This window comes from Pan troglodytes, chromosome 12, assembly GCF_028858775.2.
Source record: "Pan troglodytes isolate AG18354 chromosome 12, NHGRI_mPanTro3-v2.0_pri, whole genome shotgun sequence".
Classification (NCBI taxonomy): domain Eukaryota; kingdom Metazoa; phylum Chordata; class Mammalia; order Primates; family Hominidae; genus Pan; species Pan troglodytes.
This window is the reverse complement of record NC_072410.2, coordinates 93,717,723-93,737,960: the sequence shown is the minus strand read 5'-3', so window position 1 is coordinate 93,737,960 and position 20,238 is coordinate 93,717,723. Positions and strand designations below refer to the sequence as shown.

Sequence of the window (20,238 nt, the reverse complement as noted above, 5' to 3'; positions counted from 1 at the left end):
CATTACTTCTAATACTTTGTTGATTCTGTTGGGCTTTTTATGCTGATGATCATATCTGTAAACATCACAGACAGGAAGATATTAGGGGCTCTGCCCAGTGCTCTGATCTTTTGCATTTAAGCACTTCCGCTAGTTGAACTCCAATCTGGTGCCCCAATTCTGACAGTTGGGTGTCTCTCATGGTCCTAAGGGCCTAGGCCCCCTATACACTCACAAATTAGAAACTGATGATATTCCATCCCATATCCAGTCCATGTAAAAGCAGTGACCTTGTCTTCTTTTGCTATTTCCTCTAACCCTTTTATCATGGTCGGGGTCCTGAGAGCTGCTGACAGATCTTCCTGCTGCCGAGTGTCTGAATTTCTGAATGCTGCTCTATGCAGCCATTCTGGGTCTTTAATGCCCCCAAAGACAGCCTGTGTAGGTTAGCAAAGTAGTGAATCAACATAGGCCTTCAGATCAGACAGACTTAGGTTTGAATCTTATTTCTGCCCCTGGCTACATGGAGCAAGTCACGCAGCCTCCCAGAGTCTGTTTCTTCATTTGTAAAGTGAAGACAAGATTTCCATAGGTCAAGTGCCTTACAGTGGTCAGTGAGTAATGCCCTTTCTCCACACTGTGATGTTGACCAGTAAGTTGATCACCTCCTGACGCTGTGGATTATTGCTATACTTTTCAGGAACTTTGTGTCTCCAGATAGAATTGAATCTCAGCAGCTACAGTTGGTCCACATCCCCATGTGCCTTCCCACCCCAATGAATAGTTCAAGTTCCAAGTTCTGGCCGCATATCATTGTCCAGTCTCACTCTGGTTAACTGGGCAATACCTGGTTCTAAAGCTTGTATGTCACGAGGTATTCTGGGAAGCATGACTCCAACGAGCACTTGCATTCTTGATGATGGTGTAAAGAAGTAACGTCAGATTTTTGAACAAAGGCAACTAAGTGAGTGGGAGACTCTGGTGGCTTGGTATCCTGGGAATTTGCCTATGTATCATACAGTGTTTGGGTGTAGCAGATAAAGCCAGTGGCCTGGCTGGTTCTAACAGAGATCTTTATTATAACTAAGAACAACTCAGCTAGCCATGCCTCGTCACCTACTAATAGTGGTATTTCAGATGGATAATTTAAATCGCAATAAAAGTGAACTGTATACGTTTGGAAACTTCACCAATAGCTACTCTGTTACACACAGATCTTTATGACTTTCTGTGGTTCAATGACAATTGGCCTCATTTATAGGTGCTTGAAGCCAACCAAGGGCAGATTGCCTTCCTTCTTTTAACCAGCTAAAGAGATGGGTGGGTCAGACAAGAAGAGGGTATGATGAAAGCAGGGAAAGGGAGGTGGACTCTTCAGAGGGAGGAGGAAGTATCCGTGTCACATTATCTCTGAGAGCACTCGCAGATGCTGAGCCTGCAGAGACAGAGAAACTGGCAGCTGACCAGGGTCAGGGATGGTCATGTATTCAAATATTGTGGGTTTTAGTCAACAGTGTGCTCCACCCGATTCAACAATGTGATGTGACTGCTCCTAGCAACTCTTTTGATATGGTGAATTTTGTTAAGCATAGGACCTAAGAAGAGGTGGCAGTCTCTTTCCTCTCCGCACTTGGCAGGCCACCCTCTCATTCCTGATAATCACATTTAAGAGAGCTCTGGACAAGCTGGAATGCATCCAAGAGAATCCCTCAACATGCTGGTGAGTGGGATTGTGACCAGGTCGTATCAGGAGTAGCCTAAGGGACAGGTAATGCGTGTCTTGGATGAATTGGAGTCAGACTTAAGAGTCCCCAGGGCAGAAACAAAATCCAGTGAGGGGGAGATGCAGGGAGCTGGATTTTAGCTCCTAAGGTAGAAATTTTCCAAAAGGCTGATCAAAGATTAAATGGCTGCCTTAAAAGGTAATGAGTTCCTTGTTAGTGGAGGTGTTCAACCACTGCTTGGTGGGAAGACACTGTAAGGAGGATTCAGGCAAGTGGGAAGGGGGCTTTTTCCAGTCCCTGAAATCAATGATTCTAACAGGAAAAGATGCTCTGGGGTGCGGTGAGCGCTTACCTCTGCTCTTGCAGAGACACTGACAGACGTTCATTCAACATCTGTTCCTGCCAGGCACTGTGCGCGCTGAACACAGAAGTACAGCCTCTATGAAGCAGCCGCTGTAGGCCTCAGAGACAGCTGATAGATGTAACACTGTTGTCTCCATGTTTCAAACTTCGGTCATGGTCTTACTAGGTCTCCTCATTAAGGGGACTCACTATGTGTCCAGTAACGCTTTCTTGTTACCAGATGACAGAGAGTCAGGCTGTCAGAGTTCACGACTTTAGGTGCACAGTTTCACCCTGTCTGGTCCTTGGGAGACGGAGAAGCGGTCAGGAGAAAACGTGGGTGAAGAGGCAGCAAAGCCGCAGGAGATATGAACTAATTGCTCAACGTGGGTGTAGCATGGATTAGGCCTTTTACAGCAAGCCCTGCCAGCAGGGAACTGGTGGATATACTCTTGACCACGCTCGGCTGGACTCTGGGGAGCCCAAGACGGGTAAGACTAGGTCCCCGGCCCCAGCAGCTGGTGGGGGCGCCGCAGGTTAGAGACGTGAGGCCGCGAGGCTGAGGGCTCTGAAGGCGGTGGGCATGCACGGCGTGCCGGGGCCGCCTGGCTTCGCGGCGGGGGAGGTAACACTGCGACACCCCGCAGACGCTGTCAGCCGGCGTCGCGGCCCCGCGTGCGCCCGATCATCTGACTGCTGGGGAGTGCGGGGGCGCGGGAGCGAGGCGAGCCAGCGCAGGCGCGCGCTGCCTCCTCCGTCTCCACCGAGTCCCCAGCGCGTGCGCGGGGCCGTGGCCGAGGCCTGCGCGCCGCCCGGCCGCCTGCACTGCGCGCGCGCCCACCCCGCGTGGGAGGCAGCGGGAGGGGTCGGGAGAGGTGTGGAGCGGCGCGGCGGGAGGCTCCGTGGGCGGCCACGGGAGACAGCGCCGGCGGGAGCGCGCCTCTCGGCCTTTCCTCCGCGCCCCCGCGTCCCCGCGTCCCCAGCCGGCCGCTCCGAGAGGACCCGGAGGAGGCAGGTGGGCCGGGGGCGCGCGGGGCCCCCCCGGGCCGCGGGTTGGCCGGCGGCGGGGTCGGGGCCGGGGTGGGCGGCCCTGGGGGCCCGCGGGGAGGTCGGTGGCCCCGGGAGGGTCGCGCAGAGGCGCTGGGGGCTGTGGAAGCCCCGCGGCCGCCTCCCGTGGGCACCGGTGTCGCCGGCCGCGGGGAGGCCTTCTCGGGGCGGAGCGGCCCACCCGGCGGGGATGGGGACTCCTCGTGGCGGCCGCTGACGGACGGCCCAACTTTAGGTTGAGGGGCGCGGGGTGTGCGGGACCCGGCGGCGGAGCTGGGCTCTGGCCCACGACCGCCGGCCGCGGCTGCCCCGAGAGTCCCCGCACGCGCAGTGGCTTTCCAACGCGGCCCTCTTCCCATTTCTCACTTGACTCCCCTTGCGCATTAAATTGTCGAGAAACCTTTGGCCAGTGGGTCTTCAAAGCTAAACCAAATGGCTGTCCTTGCAGTCCTTGGCTACCTGAGATCCCTTAATTCTGAACCATCCGCACCTGGGAGGGGAAGTTGGAAGGAGCGCTGGAGCTGAGCCGGCATCCTTAAGGATCCCATTCACTGCTTCTGATGGTAGCGCTTTGAATTAGATGTCAGGCTGTTCACGTCATCCAGACTCTGGTTTTCAGCTCTGTGCTGAGACAGTGTTTTGATACGTATCAGAGGATGATGTTCCTATGGGACAATAACTTGCTGTATGTTCTGAGATACTAGACTGCGTTCATATTGTAGCACCATCATCGTGTAAAACGGCGCCTTTGAAAGGTTTCAGTAAACACCTTCCTCCTTAGGAACATCCGCCAGCACTTAAATTGTACTTCACTTTCACTTTGACGTTTGTTGTTTGTGAATCTTGTGCACAATTTAAAGTGAGTCGTCTAAACAGCACAGGATCACGTGGTGCGGGGCATTGAGCAACTGGGGAGGAAAGCAGAGGCTTGAACCTGCTGGAGTCCAGTTGGTCTGCGTTTTTATGTTGGAGAACCATCCTGGTTCCAGCTTATTTTGCTTTCGTAAATATGATGCATTTTTTAAATGCTTTCATTTGATACGGACTATCTGGACTGTAAGATTGAGTCTTGCCATGCATGGAATGTGTTTACTTCTGTTTTGTAGAAGATTTAGCCCATGGTATTCTATTTGTAGGATTCATTTCAGACATTTTGTGTTTACCACATACAGTCCCACCAGCAAGGGCTTTTAAAAAAGTGACCTATGTTGTCTCTTATAGCTTATGACAACTCCAATTTTGACACGTGTTTGAAACCAGTGATCTTTAGATTATATAAAATCAACTTCACTCTTTCTCCCTGTTCAAACCTCAAACTCTGGTTACTTTTAGGCTTACTGCTCCCTTGTTAATTATTTATAATGAACTATGGAGCTATAGGCTTGCTTTAGTGTGTTAACCTTTATTTGTGTCTTGTTTCAGGCATTTGTATATTGTTTTCTCATCTGGAGAGTGAGCTGCACTGTTTTCCTTCAGTGCTGTTTAGAAGAGCTTTCGGAGACCAGAAACATGTTCTTTTTGCATTACCCAATATGGTAGCACTAGCCACATATAGCTTTTGACCACTTGAATGGGGCTAGAGCAGTGGAAGAACTGAAACTTTAATATTTTTTTTCTTTTCCTTTTCTCTCTCTCTTTTTTTTTTGTTTTTTTTTTTTTGAGACGGAGTCTCGCTCTGCTCTGTCACCCAGGCTGCAGTGCAGTGGCCTGATCTCTCCTCACTGCCATCTCTGCCTCCCAGGTTCAAGCGATTGTTCTGCCTGAGCCTCTCGAGCAGCTGGGATTACAGGCGCCTGCTACCACACCCTGTTAATTTTTGCTGTGGGGGGGGGGGGGGGGTTTCACCATATTGGCCAGGGTGGTCTCGAACTCCTGACCTGAAGTGATCTGCCCATCTCGGCCTCCCGAAGTGTTGGGATTACAGGCATGATCCACTGCACCTGGCCAATTTTTAAATTAATTTAAATAGTCACATGTGGCTAGTAGTTATCTGGTCAGATGCCACAGCTTTAACTTATTAGTCTCCAGGAAGCCTTCGTTGATCCTCTTGAATCTGTGCTTTCATAGGACTCAGCTGTCCTTGGTCATAGCACTTACTACTTTCAGCTTTCTGGTAGGAATCAACACTAGGCTGTAATCTATATGAGGGCAAGGACAGATCTGGTTTCTTTACCTTTGCATAGCTTAGAACTTAGTAAGAAAAGCTGAATAAATATTTGTTAAATGCATAAATAGCTTTTTCAGGGCAGGTATTTCAATTTTTAATTCTCTCTAAGGCCAACAAAGTGTTCAGTACTGTAAATACCTGTTTAGTAGATTGTACAGATGTTATGTAGGTAGCAAATAAAAGGATCATTGGAGTTATGCTTTAAATACTTATGTGGTGAGATTGGAATCTCAGGAGAATGATGACTCATAACAAAGTATTACAGGAAATTGAATGAAAGGGCCTCATGATTCCAGCTAATGTAGACACAGCTTTGGTCTCCTATTAGTTGAATAACTCCAGGACACTCTTGAACCATATCTCAAATCTGAAGTCTCCTGGCTTCAGTAAGGCCCTTTTATGGGGTCCAGACAGTCCTGAACCAGCCTGAAGATGCTAGTGGACATCCCCATTTATTACTGCTCTGTGTTAAAGCATGGACCAAGGAGTCTTGGAAAAAAAATCACAAGGTATTTGAGCCATGTTATGTAAGATGCTTTTACTAACAGCTAACTTGGAGTGATGAGTAGGGTGAAATTCCTATAGAAATCAGAGTTTGGGGAATTTCATTCTAGCTGTTGTTAGTATCAGAGGCACCTGTTCTGTAGACAGTTGATTAGTGCCAATTTTTTTTTTTGAGACGGAGTTTTGCTCTTCTTGCCCAGGCTGGACTGCAGTGGCACGATCTCGGCTTACTGCAATCTCTGCCTCCCAGGTTCAAGCAATTCTCCTGCCTCAGCCTCCTGAGTAGCTGGGATTACAGGTGCCCGCCACCATGCCCAGCTAATTTTTTGTATTTTTAGTAGATATGGGGTTTTGCCATGTTGGTCAGGCTGGTCTCGAATGCCTGACCTTGGATGATCCACCTGCCATGGCCTCCCAAAATGCTGGGATTACAGGTGTGAGCCACCGTGCCTGGCAGGGCCAATATTTTATTTTATTTTTTAACCTGAGGCTTACTTTATAATCAGTTATCACCAGTTAACCATAGTCGGATTTGGAATGAAAGTGTGTACTCAGTTCAGATCAGTATACTTAGACATTTGATCAAGAGTCCAGGTGTTGTAGGTCTTCAGATCCAGGAATTGCTTTTAGGAAATGAATCTGAGACTATAAGAAAGTTTATAGGGGTACATAGTTTCCTTTGGCAGGAGAAAAGGTAGAATGTTAAGTTTTTCACGAAGATAAGGAAATGTAACTAGAGAAAAATGCAACAAAGACAAAATACAAAGAATGTTCACTGCATTGGTCAGGTAATATTGTAGCTTCTTCTGGACTTGAAGTATCTAATATGTAAAAGACTGAAGCTGGTTACATCTGATTGCATGAATCCTCTTTCCACTTTGAATCTAAGCTTTGAATATTAGTTAAATATGTGTAACACACTAGCTCCTGTGGTGACTGCTAGTTGTGTACGATAGAGATCATATCTTTGAGGATCTCAACAGTTTACAAGGCAATGAAAGGTGCTCTGGGGATCACTTAAAAAATTTTTTTTGAATGGGAGACTCCACCCTTTGAAAGGGAAGTCATGTGGTGACTTCTCTTAACCGACTCAGACAGATATCCACTGAATCTTTTTGCTGAAGAATTAAGAGTATAAAAACATGTCTGAGTCCCAAACCATGATTATAGTCAGATTAATTTTCCTAAAACAGCTTTAATCATGTTACTCTCTTTAAAAAAATCAGTAGTTTCCCAGTGCTCATGAAAGTAAGTGGTTTGGTCTTTGATGAGGTATTTGCTCCTCAGTACAGCCCTAAAAAGCCCTTACAGCCTCACCTCTGACTGTTTTCCTAGCCATATCCCAAGTTCCAGCCTACTGTTCCCTTTAATGGGATCCCCTTTTACATTGATACCTATTCATCACACAAGACTCATCACAGATGATACCTTCCTCACCATTTATGATTCTTAGAAGCTCCCACTGCAAATGTTCCTGGTACTTACGTGATGGAGCAGATCCCATTCTGCCTCATAATCTATAGTTATTAGTGGTATTTTATTCACCTTAATAGATTGTAAACTACCTAACAAGCATGGACCATCTGTTAACTCATTTTTGTATTTGCTGAAACATCTAGAATAGTGTGTTGTTTGTAGTGGTTCCTTAATAAATAAATACTCACTACTGTTTGGAATTGATAGTATTTGAAGAAGATCACCGCTGCTCTGTAACACTAATTCCATGAACTTGTCATTTTCCTATTTATGTGGCAAGGTTAATGTCAAAATGCTTCTAAGTATTTGGTGGTAAGTAATTTTAGCATCCAAGAAAATGTGAATACCTTAAAATAGTAACAACTGGATTAGGTTACCTAATATATAACATCTATATCCATATAAGCATACGATTTTTGAGGAAAAAAAAAGCCTCCTACTTTTTACCAGTTCCTGCCAGTATTAAGAAAACATGAATCAAGTTGGGAAGACAACAGTGAGCTCAATGAAATGACTGTTTTATTGTAGTGGGGCACTGATGGTAAGGATAATTGAGTTAGATATAGGGTTGGTTAAGTAGAACAGAGCACACATTAAGTAGTAGCTAGTATGGTGTTGTCTACTACCAGATCAAGCCATTGATTACCTATTTTTATTCTATGCTTTCTACTGAAATAATCTAAACTTATTTTTCATTTAGTTTTATAATGTTTTGCTTACATTTTAAAAGCAGGAATTCATGACACTTCAGATAGTAAAGATCGGATACAAAAGAAACTGGAAGGCTTTTAGCTTCATAAGTTTGGTTTTACTAGCAGTTTCTCTGCTTTCTACATCATTTCTGAGATGTAGGCTAGGGTGTAGTACAAAGTCTAATTTGGAGCAAATTTATTCTAAGCACTCATGTTTTCTGGGAAAAAGAGGTAATATAAGCCATGTGCTTTAAAAGGCATGGCTTCCATCTTTGGCCAGGATAGAACTCACATACCTCGGACCTTGTTAAGTCGAACAATCTTAGTAAACTCTTAGATTTCTAAGAGTGACATGATTAATTTTCAGTAAAGTTTTCTGGGATAGAAAATAATGGAAACATTTTAAGGTAGATTATCTTCATGGGATGAGCACATGGCATGAGCTATTGGATGACAAATGATGTAACTTGTGCCAGCGTTATGGGAAGTTAAAGATCCATCTACAAGGGTTAATATGCCCTGGTTTGTTACGTGAGTAGGAGGATTTCACCCATTTAGATTAGCTCAGCATTTAAAGTGTTTTCACCTATTATATATTCCTTTTGAGCTTTGTCTAGAGAGATTACATGTGCTACCGACTGGTGTAAGAGGTGGTGTGAAGCAATGTATGCCTTTTAACAACAGTTTTGCCAAAAGGAATTTTTTCCCTTTCATAAAAGATCCTTACTGAAAATGTCAGCAGATTTGACGTCAAATAACTTTTAGGCAGTTATTGAAGGCAGTCATTCTAAGTTGCATACAAATAAAGTAGAAACACTTTTTTTTTCTTTCTTATTATAGGTGGCTTTCTAGAAGATGACCATAGAGGACCTTCCAGATTTTCCATTAGAAGGAAATCCTTTGTTTGGAAGATACCCATTTATATTTTCTGCTTCTGATACCCCAGTTATCTTTTCCATTTCTGCAGCACCAATGCCTTCAGACTGTGGTATGTGAAGTAGCTGTGCTTATTTTCTGTGAACTGGTAACTTGACTTCTCTGTTACGCCTTTTTTGCACTCATAGTCTTTCTTAGAACCATTTTTATGGTTTTCATAAAATTGCTAAAGTTTTCCTTTTTCAAAAATACAATTGCTTATTGCTTTTTCTGCTTCTTAAGCTAAATGCTTTATTTCTGCTGTCAGCATTTATATTATGTTAAAATGTTCATTTTAAGCATCATGATGGATTTAGAGGACTTTATTTTTAGAAAGCAGTGGTGCTTAGATATCTAGCATTCTTCTGCTATTGGTGTATTTATTTTGGTTAAATATACTGACTTGCTAAAAAAGCCATGTACTTAGGCAAAGAGGGTAAGAGACCCTTCCCTGGAATGTGAAATGAGATTGGCTAATGTTTAAGTTGGTCCATTTACATCTCCTCTGTAAAATGTTAATTTAGAAGCTTCCACTTCTCATCTATTTAGGCTTATTTCTCCAGAACCATGATAAAAGGGAACCAGGAGATAAATTTGATAGAATTGTTAAATTTCCAATTTAGAGTTTTTCAAGTAAAATGTTGGTTCACCATTTCAAATTGTTTTTGGAGGTAGAGATCATACAATTTTTACATATTAGTAGATATTAGTAGATATAAAGTTATTGGACTGAGAATTTGTCTTTTTAGTCATATTCATTGTAGTATAGTAATTCCTCATCTCCAAGTTTCTTTTTTGTGTGTGTGTGTTCAGATTCTTTAGCAGCTTACCTAGACCAGTTGTCAGAAGTATTATATAAAACCTGTGCCTTGATCTTGGGAGTTATCTGCACGTTTTGCAGTAATCAACTGGGCTTATTTTCAGATATAACAAAATCAGTTACGCAGGGGAAACCTTGAACCTTGTGCATTGTACCTTAGGTATGATACTTGTCTCACTCCATCTTGACTTCTAATTGTCTTATTTTCTTTCCTATATTGTAGCACTTTGGGATGGAGAACAATCATTTTATTTTTGTTTATCTCAAAAAGGCTAATATAGTCATTTGTTATTAGTTGCTCAATGATTGTTGAATAAATACATTGAATGAAAGGTAATAATGGATATTGACATTTTGCATAACTGGAATTAAACGTTGAAACCCCGTCTCTACTAAAAATACAAAAATTAGCCAGGCATGGTGGTGTGCGCCTATATTGTCAGCTACTCAGGAGGCTGAGGCAGGAGAATCACTTGAACCAGGAGGCAGAGGTTGCAGTGAGCTGAGATCGCACCACTGCACTCCAGCCTGGGCCACAGAGTGAGACTTTGTCTCAAAAAAAAAAAAGAAAAAAAAAGAAAAAAAAAAGAAAAAAAAAAAGCATTGTAGTCTTAGTATTTATAGGTTTTTATAGACTCTTATGAACCTTTCCCCACTCACCTCCCTGTGTAGACATCATATTTTCAGGATCTCTGTCAGATAACCATCTAACCTCTTGCATGTCTTCAATAGTGGGAAACTAACAAAATAGTTAATTTTATTGTTAAAAAGCTTTAGTTGTAATAAAATTGTTTTCGTACGTTGACTCAAAATTGGTCTCCTTGAAATTTTGGCCAAGTGATTCTAGTTTGATACATGGCACAAATTCCTTTATAGGATAGCCTTTAAGTATCTGCAGATAGTTTGAACATTTTAACTTAGCCTGAACCTCCTTAGGCTACACATTTCTGGTTCCTTCACCAGTTTCTCATTGTCAGGATTTCTAGACCCTTTTCATCGTAGTTGCTTTCTTGGTACACTGTGGTCAGTCTCCCCTTGAAAAGCGGCATATATAATTGCATTTATTGAGCAAGTATTTATTGAGGGCCTCTTGTGTGCTAGGGACTGTCCTGGATGCTGGAGATATCAGTGACCAAGACAGGTCTTCTATAGGGAAGACCAGTAAACAAACAAATGAATAGACAAAGCAAAAATAGGTCATAATGAATTCTGTGGAAGAAAGAAACAGGGTGCTGTGATAGAGAACAATGGGGGCAAGGCAGCTGCTTTAGATGGGGTGGTCATTCAGAGAATCAGAAGAGGCTGGCTGTGAGAAGAGCCTGGGAAGAAGTGTTCCAGGAAGAAAAACAGAAAACTAAAGGCACAGTGTTGAGGGAAGACCTTGGTATATCCTAAGAATTAATGGAAGGTCTTTGTGGCTGAGAAGCAAAGTGATTGATGGCAGAGTGGGAGGAGACGGAATTGGAGAGTAAGACACCGGCCAGGTCATGCGGGGTCATGTAGGCCCCCATAGGGAATTTTTATGTAATACCAACTAATGAGTGTAAAACCAAGAAACAAAAAGAAACCAGTCCACAGAAACCAGAGTTGAGGCATGTGATTCAGTGTTGACTCTCAAGGTGATTACCCTGTGAAACTATGTACTGTTCTTGCATAACAATTTTTGGAATCTTTTGCTTTGAAATGCCTTCAGAATCAGTTCATGCAGAATACACATTATATACATTATAAATACCAAAATACCTTATTATATATTTTGCTTAAACATTGAATTATCTGTCAAATTTAAATAATATAAAAAAATCTCATTTACCCATATAGTTACCATTTCTAGTGCTCTTCATTCCTTTGTGAGTGTAGGTCCAGATTTCCATCTGATACCGTTTCCTTCCGCCTGAAGCACTTCCTGTAATGTTTCTTATGGTGCTGGTCTGCCAGTGATGAATTCTTTCAGCTGTTTTATGTCTGAAAACATCTTTATTTACCTTATTTTTTTGAAAATGTGTTTGCTGGGTTTAGAATTACAGGTTGGTAGTTTCCTTTCAGTACTTGAAAGATCTTGCTCTGCTCTCTTCCCATTTGCATTGTTTCTGCTGTCATTTTTGTTTCTCTAGATGTAACGTCTTTTTTTTGGCTGCTTTAAAGAGTTTTTATTTCGAGCAATTTTACTATTATGTGCTTAGGTATTGTTTTCTCTATGTTCTTGTGCTTGGGTTTGGTTGAGCTGCTTGGATCTGTGAGTTTCAGTTTTCATTAAGTTTGGGAAATCATTTAAAACAATTTTTTGTCTGCTTCTCCCCCTTTTCAGATACTGTAATTGCGTGTATATTATAGACTGCTTGAGGTTGTCCCATAACTCACTGATTTATTTTATATTTAAACATTTTTTTCTCTTTGTTTTGGATAGTTTATATTACTGCATCTTCAAGTTCATTAATCTTTCCTTCTGCAGTGTCTAATTAATTAGCTGCTGATTTTGTCCAGTGCAGTTTTCATTTCAGATGAAGTTTTCATCTCTGAAGTTTGCTTTGGCTCTTTTTTATGCCCAGGTCTCTTCTCCACCTTTGAACATTTGGAATAGAGTTATAATGACTGTTTTAATGTCCTTCTCTATTAATTATAATATCCATGTCAACTCTAGGTCTATTATTCCCCTGATTATAGGTCATGTTTTCCTCTTTCTTTGCTTGCCTGATAATCTTTAATTGGATGCCAGACATTGTGAATTTTACCTTGTTAGATGCTGGATATTTTTGTATTCCTGTAAGTATTCTTGAACTTTGTTCTGGGATACAGTTTAGTTACTTGGAAATAGTTGGACCCTTTGAGGTCCTACTTTTCTGATTTGTTAGGTGGGTCTGGAGCCATTCTTGGCCTGGGGCTAATTATTCCCTACTACTGAGAATTCCACTCCAGGGGCCCTCAACCCCCTGGCTATGGACTGGTACTGGTCCCCCTACCCCAGCCCCTGGTGCCAGAAAGATTGGGGACTGCTGTTCTACTCAATGCTGTGTGAATTATGAGGATTCTTTTTCAATCTTCCTTGTGAGAGTAGGCACTAATCCCCGTAGTCCTTATGGATGGTTCTTTCCCTTACTTCAAGTATTTCCTCACAAGCATATGATGAGTAGTTGAGGAGGACCCTGCACAGGTCTCTGGGTTTCTCTTGGAGTGTGTGCATCCATCTCTGCTGTATTCTGCCCTGTGACCTCTGGCCACCTCAAGTTCCCCAGACTCTTAGCTCTGTCTCCTCAACTCAGTGAGTCCAGACTCTTAGCTCTGTCTCTTCAACTTAGCGAGTCCAGACTCTTACTTAGCTCTGTCTCCTCAACTCAGCGAGTCTGCTGGGCTTTTTCTTGGTTCCCCCTGCCCCACCCCTGAACTATGCTCCTGGAGACTCCCTCAAGGCAGTTACCTGGGGCATGTGTAGGACTTTTCTCATTTGTATTCCATTCCTCAGAGATCACTGTCTTTCATTGTCTAACGTCCTGTGTCTTGAAAACCATTGTTCTTCCCTCTGGTGTTGTGGTTGTTTCAGATGGAAGGGCAAATTTGGCCCTCATTATTCCATCTTGACTTAAAGTAGACATCACCTCCATTTTCTCCCCTCACCCCACTTTCTTTTGATTAAAAGCTATTTTTTTAGGCCGGGCTTGGTAGCTCACACTTGTAATCCCAGCACTTTGGGAGGCTGAGGCAGGTGGATCACCTGAGGTTAGGAGTTCAAGACCAGCCTGACCAACATGGTGAAACCCTATCTCTACTAAAAATACAAAAATTAGCTGTGTGTGGTGGCGTGCGCCTGTGGTCCCAGCTACTTGGGAGGCTGAGGCAGAGGAGAATCGCTTGAACCAGGGAGGCAGAGGTTGCAGTGAGCTGAGATCACTGAGATCGGCCACTGCACTCCAGCCTGGGCGAGAGAGTGAGACTCTGTCCCTACAAAAAATAAAAAAATAAAAACTATTTTTCATTTAATCTCAAAAGCTTGCAACAGCATAAAAAATACTTTATTTTCCTTTATGGAAGTTGAAAATTCAAATGTAGTTAGATATGTTAATATATTATTGCATTGTAGCTTAGAGGTTATGTTCTCATTCTGGGTTATTCTGGCATTAATCCTGACTCAATCACTTTCCAGTTGTGTGATTTTGGGCAAATTGTTTATATTATCTATCCCTTTGTTTCTTCTTCTATAAAATGAGAATAACAATAGTGCCTACCTCATATGGTAGTTATGAGGATTAAATAAATTAATATACACAAAGTTCATAGAACAGTCCCTGGCATCTTCAAGGCACTTAATAAGTCTAACTTATTGTTATTTAAATGAGCCCTCTGGAGGGCAGGGCATTAAGAAGATTTCCAGATTTGCTCTTGGAGCATCTTGAGATGCTGAAATGAGGATGGCAGTTTCTACCGATGGACTTTCCTGGTTTGCAGTTTGAATGTCTTGGTTGATGTCATCAGATGTTTTGGTGAATTCTCTAAGTGGCCCCCACAGAAACAGGCACAAAGGTTCCTTACATGAGCCATGATGGCGATTTGTCTAAAGTTTACATCAAATCATCCAGTAGGGGTTGGGGAAAAGGACAGTTTTAAGAATTTGGAAATATTAGTTTGGAGGGTTGTAACCAGATATTGGAGGAAACTAGAGGAATTCAGGATCCAGTGCAGTTTATAGGTGGACAATGCCTCAAAGACAATAAACAGGACTAGAATCTGATAATGGGCGTACTTAGAGTTTTCTATGGAAACACAATTTTTCTCTCTACAGTTCCCATTTCTACCAAAGATAATCACAGGCTAATTTGTTTGCAAAATAAGTTTTGTCTCATTAAGCTGGCCTGATTATATATGTAAGTGCAGCAAGAATAGTGAATATATACACATTCTCAAGTATGCCATTCCAGTCAGAGGTTTGATAATATCTAAGGGGCTTTATTGGTTTTGTAAAGTCAATCTGAATTCCTTAAAACTGTCTGGTAATAAGGAATCTGAAATTAGACTTTAAAAAGCCTTTTCAGTCTAAGAAGCCAAGCAGAGGACTTGCCCAATTGTGTCCTGTTACAGGGGAAACAAACTTTCATTGAACTTATGTAAATATTTATATTGCCATGAAAATAAAGAATACTCAATACGTTTCTGAATTTTGGAGGGGTTGGGGTAGGGAGAAAAGAAAATGTGTTTCATTTTTGTTTATGAAAGTATTCTTCACCAAATTGCTGTAAGTTGTAGGTCTTAAGGGAAAAGAGAAAAGGCATTCTTTAACTCTAGAAAACAAACATTAAAGAACCCACAATATTTCAAAGACATAAAAATTATAATCACCCTCATCAGTTCATTCAGTCCCCTGTAATTCTTATTCTGCTTGATTTTGGGTTAGCAGCCTCGTGAATCCATTGGTTTTCCATTAGACTGCTGGAAATTCTTACCCAGTCCAATGCTGTGATCTTAAAGTTACCAGAAACCTGTACTTGTCAGAGTCTTTTCTGTAAATCTTCCTGCAATTTTGTATCACAGATGCTTGCAAAAGCTTTCAGGAAAATATCAGAGTAAAAAATCACTGTCTGTAGATGGCAAAAGATTTAAAATGTCCATAGTTACAGATTTGATGACATTTCATTTTAATGCAATTGACAAGGAAATTTGGTTATTTATTTTATAACATTTGAAGATAATAACTGGAATTATGACTGATAAAATTATACCAGAACATATCCAATTTCTAGGAATTTCATACAATTTCTAAAACACTTACATTAATAATATAGTCATACAAAAATAACATAAGGTTAAGCATCACCTTTGACAATGCTTCTCATGCAGTGTAATAGATCAAATAAGCCTAGTTAGTTTCACATATCAAATAAACCTAGTTAGTTTCACATTTATTTGACAATGCTTCCCATGCAAAGATGCTTAATTAGTTTAATGTCTGTGTTTTTTTTTTTTTTTTTTTAAAGAAATAGAACAAGATTTTCTAGGGGCCGTTGAAAAATCCCAGAGTTAGTCTAAGGTCAGAAAAGACTTCATTCAGAATTTGATTTTTGGGACGTTTATAAAAAGAATACCCAAAAGATTCAAGATTCAAAGCACTTGATTAAATAGGATTACAGGTATTTAGTTATCCATTTAACCAAAGTGACAAAGATTTCAAAGGCAAATACAGAGAAAGCCATGTAGTTGTTAAAAAAAAAAAAAAAAAACAAAAGACCAAAACCCCTTGACTTTTTGAGAGAGAAACTTAATCAAAGACAGCACGAAGCACAGGAAATTATCTTGACAAAATACAGAATCTTTGCTTTCTAGGCAGACCATTCAAAAGTTAAAGAAAAACCTTTCACAATCTCCCATCAAGAGCAGGCCCATACTCCAAGAAAGTTTAGTCATTTTAACAGGAGCTGAAATGCTAGTTATGCATTATTTTGATATGAATGATAATAGATTCATTCAATTTTAGCCAGCGTAATCACACAAGATTCTCTCTCCCTCTTCTCAACTTCCTATAGCCATTTTGTTTTTTTCCTTCATTTTCTTTTTCAACAAAAAACATATCTTCCTACTTCACATTTTTTCTCGACTGTCACGCTAGCATTCTGTAGATTGAGAAATCTATGTAAATACACCATAATTTCTAGAAGCACGTTTCCATATAATTTTTCAGTGTAGCACAGGACATGTTTACTAACACACCCAGGTATCTTTAGTTTCTCTGTCCGAAAGTAGATAAACTTATGTTCAGCAATTAATGTTTCAGTATTTATCTTATGTGGACTTACATTGATTTAATTCACTTGTTTTGAACAATTATGCTTGGATTACTTACGAAAATTTCATGAGACATTAAATAGCTAAGCATCATCTTGTTTTTCTTGCTGAGAAATTTTGTAACATAGAGATAGCAGAAGCTTATTTGTAATTCACTTGTCTAACATGAGCTTATTTGACTAGTAGACCGACATAGAATCAAAGTTGTACGTCTGCCTTATGTCTAATGCTGACAACCCTGAAGGCATATTGGTTTTTTAAACTAAACCAACAGTGTTTTTGTTTATTGAAAATTACCCAAGTCACATGAACTTGAAAAGCATTTGGATTAGTTCCTATTTTTCTGAGAGTTTTCAGGAATACTTAATTTATATAAGCACTTGTTTTTACTTATGTCTGTTGAACATACATAGCTATAAGATCTCTGTGTCTGTTTGTGTATACAGACAGACACAGAAATCTTATAGCTTTCATTTCCAAATTTTAGCCATGTGTCAATTAAAATAATACAAAGCTTACTGGTTTATAAAAGAAGCTGGATCCAAATTGTACCTCTGAGAGATGGAACAAGTCAAGGTTACCTGCTCAGATGGCTACAGCTTTTTAGTGAAGTTTTTTTTTTTATTTGAGTGCTGTAGGGATGCTTTTAGAGAAGCTATTTTTGAGTCATTTTGTGTTCAGAAGCTTCTGCATACAAATCAAAGAATGCATTCCATTGTCTCCGAAAGGCTTAGGATACTCCTTCTTCAAGGGCACTCCCAAAGGCAGACTGACTATCTTACCTAAATTAAAGGTTCTCCGAAGTGGTCACTGAAATTGCAAATTATTCTTTGTAAAGTTCACCTATTTTTTCTTGTGAACTTTGTAAAGTTCACAAGATTCTGATCCACAGTGTTTTTGGACCCCATCTTTGCATTAGATTCTCTGAAAGGTCTTAACTATTAAGGATTCTTTTTTCAGCAGCTGCTCTGGAACACAGGGAATCATGTGTTTCACCCTTCCCCTTTTTGAACAGAGTAGGTTGACTTCCTGAGAAGTTTCAGCAAAGGTTGTTCAGCATAATTGGAGAGTTCTACACAGAAGGAGGAGAGCTCAGATTCAAAAGAGACTTACTCTAGAACTCCATGGCTGGGTGAGAGAGCAGCCAGTGCCGCGGCCCTGGGTACCGGCACCTAGTTACTGGCCTTGGGGCTTCACAGGGGTCGTCTTCTGATCCTGCTTCTGACATCAAAAACTGTCAAAAGAAAATTCAGGGTGCTTTTCTTAATATAAATATTAAGTGAGTAAAAAACTGCAAATAGGGAGACTTCCAAATCAAAAGTGGCAAGAAGCTTGTCTCACTAAGGTTATAGTAAGGTTTATAAAGCCTAGAAAAGGAAATTCATATAGCTTAATTCTCACTGGTTAGAATGAGTGGGTTAGTTTAGTCATTACTGATTTGCTGCAATGTGCTGAGTCATGCTGACCAAGAAATGAAGCTCAAGCTTCATGTGCAGTTTAAGTAGGTGTTTTGGAGAATAGGTCCTTACAGGTTTTCCTGAGCTGGGGGTAGGACTGGCTCAGAGGCCACGGTTTGTCTTGGCTTCTGTTTTGATTTTTGCCTAACAGGACCATTTTGTTGTCCAAGATTACAAATGTTATCTCATTTCAGTTCAGTCTTTCTGATTCTCTTCTGATGGACTGCTGCTCTGCTTGTATATGTGTCTTTAGTTTGGTGCCTCTCATCTTTTAGTTATGCTGACTCTAGAAGTAAGAACTATGTGTACATAGTATAATTTTGGAAAATATATAAATGCAAAGAAGAAAGCAAAAACAAAAAAACCTCAATGAGTCCCACTACTTATGCATGCTGTTACAATCCAAGCTCAATGGTGAGTTACCTCAGCAAGTAGAATAATAGAGGAAAGAAGATAGACTTTGGAGACAGACCTGGTTTTCTACCCCAGATTTGCCACTTACTAGCTGTGCGATGTTGAGCTGGTATTATTTAGTCTGAGCTTTGCTTTCCTCATGTGCAAGATGAGAATAATACCTACCAGGTAAGGTGTTGGTGAGGATTTTTAAAGTATTTAGTAAGTGCTCAGCAAATGTTCATAATATTTTCCTTATTTAGATACTTCTGCTTTTTTTTAGCATCTAAAATATTTGTATCATTTGAACCTTGGTTTTATTGTTTATTATTTTCAATATATTTATTTGAAACTTTTAGTAAATTTAATTTGCATCTTTTTTTTATTTCAGAATTTTCTTTCTTTGATCCTAATGATGCATCATGCCAGGAAATTCTTTTTGATCCCAAAACTTCAGTTTCAGAATTATTTGCCATTTTGAGACAGTGGGTTCCTCAGGTCCAACAAAACATTGACATTATTGGAAATGAGGTAAGGAATTCTTACATTTTAAGTTTTGCATTGTTAGGATTGTTAATGGTATAGATTTTTTCCCCATCTGAAAGGAAGATGGTAATAAAGGAGAAACCTTTTAAAGGTTCTGATATTTATTTGTATTTCCAGGATTTTCATGGGGCAGTGAGTTAATACTATATATTCTTCTGATTATTTCTTCATGCTCTGTACTTCTGACATTTGTAGACTCCTGGCGGGTGCAGGGAGGGGCATTTTTCATATTTCCTTCTTTGTAAAAATTAATTTTGTAAACTTTTATGCATTTCATAAAGGGATTTGATTACCATCATGTTCTATTTACACTTTTGGGTGGTTTGGTAAATATATAGGCTTGAATGTAGTCTTTAAGAATATTAGATTTTTTGAGGGAGGGTTCCTTGACCAGTATGTTGCTGTGTTGTAGGAAGAGAGTGCTTATACTTTTTTCAAATATCATTACACGCATAGAAATAAAATTTTGCTCATTTTTGAGAGGAACATATTTGGAGTGCCAGATTACCTTTGGAATAATCTTTAAGAATTTCCTTCAGCCTGCTGACAAGTTCAGTTTTCATTATTGTTGTTGAGTACAGATTTAAAAATTTACCCTTAAGATATGCTCATACTGTCTATACATTTTACTGTCAAGTAATTCAGATATGATAGACTAACTTGGTTCCTCAGCACTGGTTTGAAAGCAATAGGTACCTCAGTAGTTAGGTTGTAACCATATTTTCCTTGACTGCTTCAGATTCTTAAGAGAGGTTGCAATGTGAATGATAGAGATGGATTGACAGATATGACTCTTTTACATTATACCTGCAAATCTGGAGCTCATGGTATTGGTAAGTGTGTGGTAAATCTATCAGTTGCTTATGTCATCTGCACTTGTGCTTAGATAATCTATATTTATGCCCATATATTGTCCGGGGGAAGGCACCCAGCTGATGATGATAATATTGCCTGAAGAGTTGAGGATTCAGTTAGGTCCTTCCAAAAACCATATTCCCTTTAATCAAGGAGGTCTTTATACCCTCCTGATACCTCTTAACTTTTCTGGATCAGGCCTCATGCCTGATTGCATAATAGATGAGAGTAACTACTAACACCCTAAAATCTTTCTGAGGGTTTATAACAAGGTTTGACAGTCCAAGGTCAGTCTTTGCATACTGATCCCTAATCTTAAGAGCCCAGTCTTGAGACCTAAGGTCTGTTCCTACATATGTAACATATGTGCATATTTTCCAAAATTGTTACTCTCTTGTGCTTTTTGTCATTGTATAAACCTGCATCTCTTACTTAACTATATATTGTGATTGTCTCTCCTTGTTTCAATAGTCTGATGTGGTGGTGCTGAAGCTACTGGTGGTGATGGACTCCTTTTTCCCCTCACAACTCATCATGAACTGATACTTTCACA

At 40.5% G+C, this 20,238-nt stretch overlaps 1 protein-coding gene across 9 annotated transcripts in view; it reads left to right on the top strand.

The window, feature by feature from the left end:
• The window catches only part of CLIP4 (CAP-Gly domain containing linker protein family member 4), a 118,534-nt gene that overhangs the window by 47,306 nt on the left and 50,990 nt on the right, over positions 1 to 20,238 (top strand). For 3 of the 9 annotated variants that reach the window (XR_010149164.1, XM_063789191.1, XM_009442231.4), the window contains 3 exons: positions 8,772 to 8,919; positions 18,676 to 18,815; positions 19,570 to 19,663. Coding sequence is in view for 6 of the 9 variants with exons in the window: in XM_063789191.1 (XP_063645261.1) it covers positions 8,787 to 8,919; positions 18,676 to 18,815; positions 19,570 to 19,663 (367 nt within the window). In the remaining 3 variants the exon portion in view is untranslated. Of the gene's footprint in view, positions 1 to 1,306; positions 1,700 to 2,897; positions 3,061 to 3,986; positions 5,769 to 8,771; positions 8,920 to 18,675; positions 18,816 to 19,569; positions 19,664 to 20,238 lie in introns of those variants that run through there. The other 6 variants (XM_001162329.5, XR_010149165.1, XM_016948283.3 and 3 more) reach the window with 6 other exon arrangements.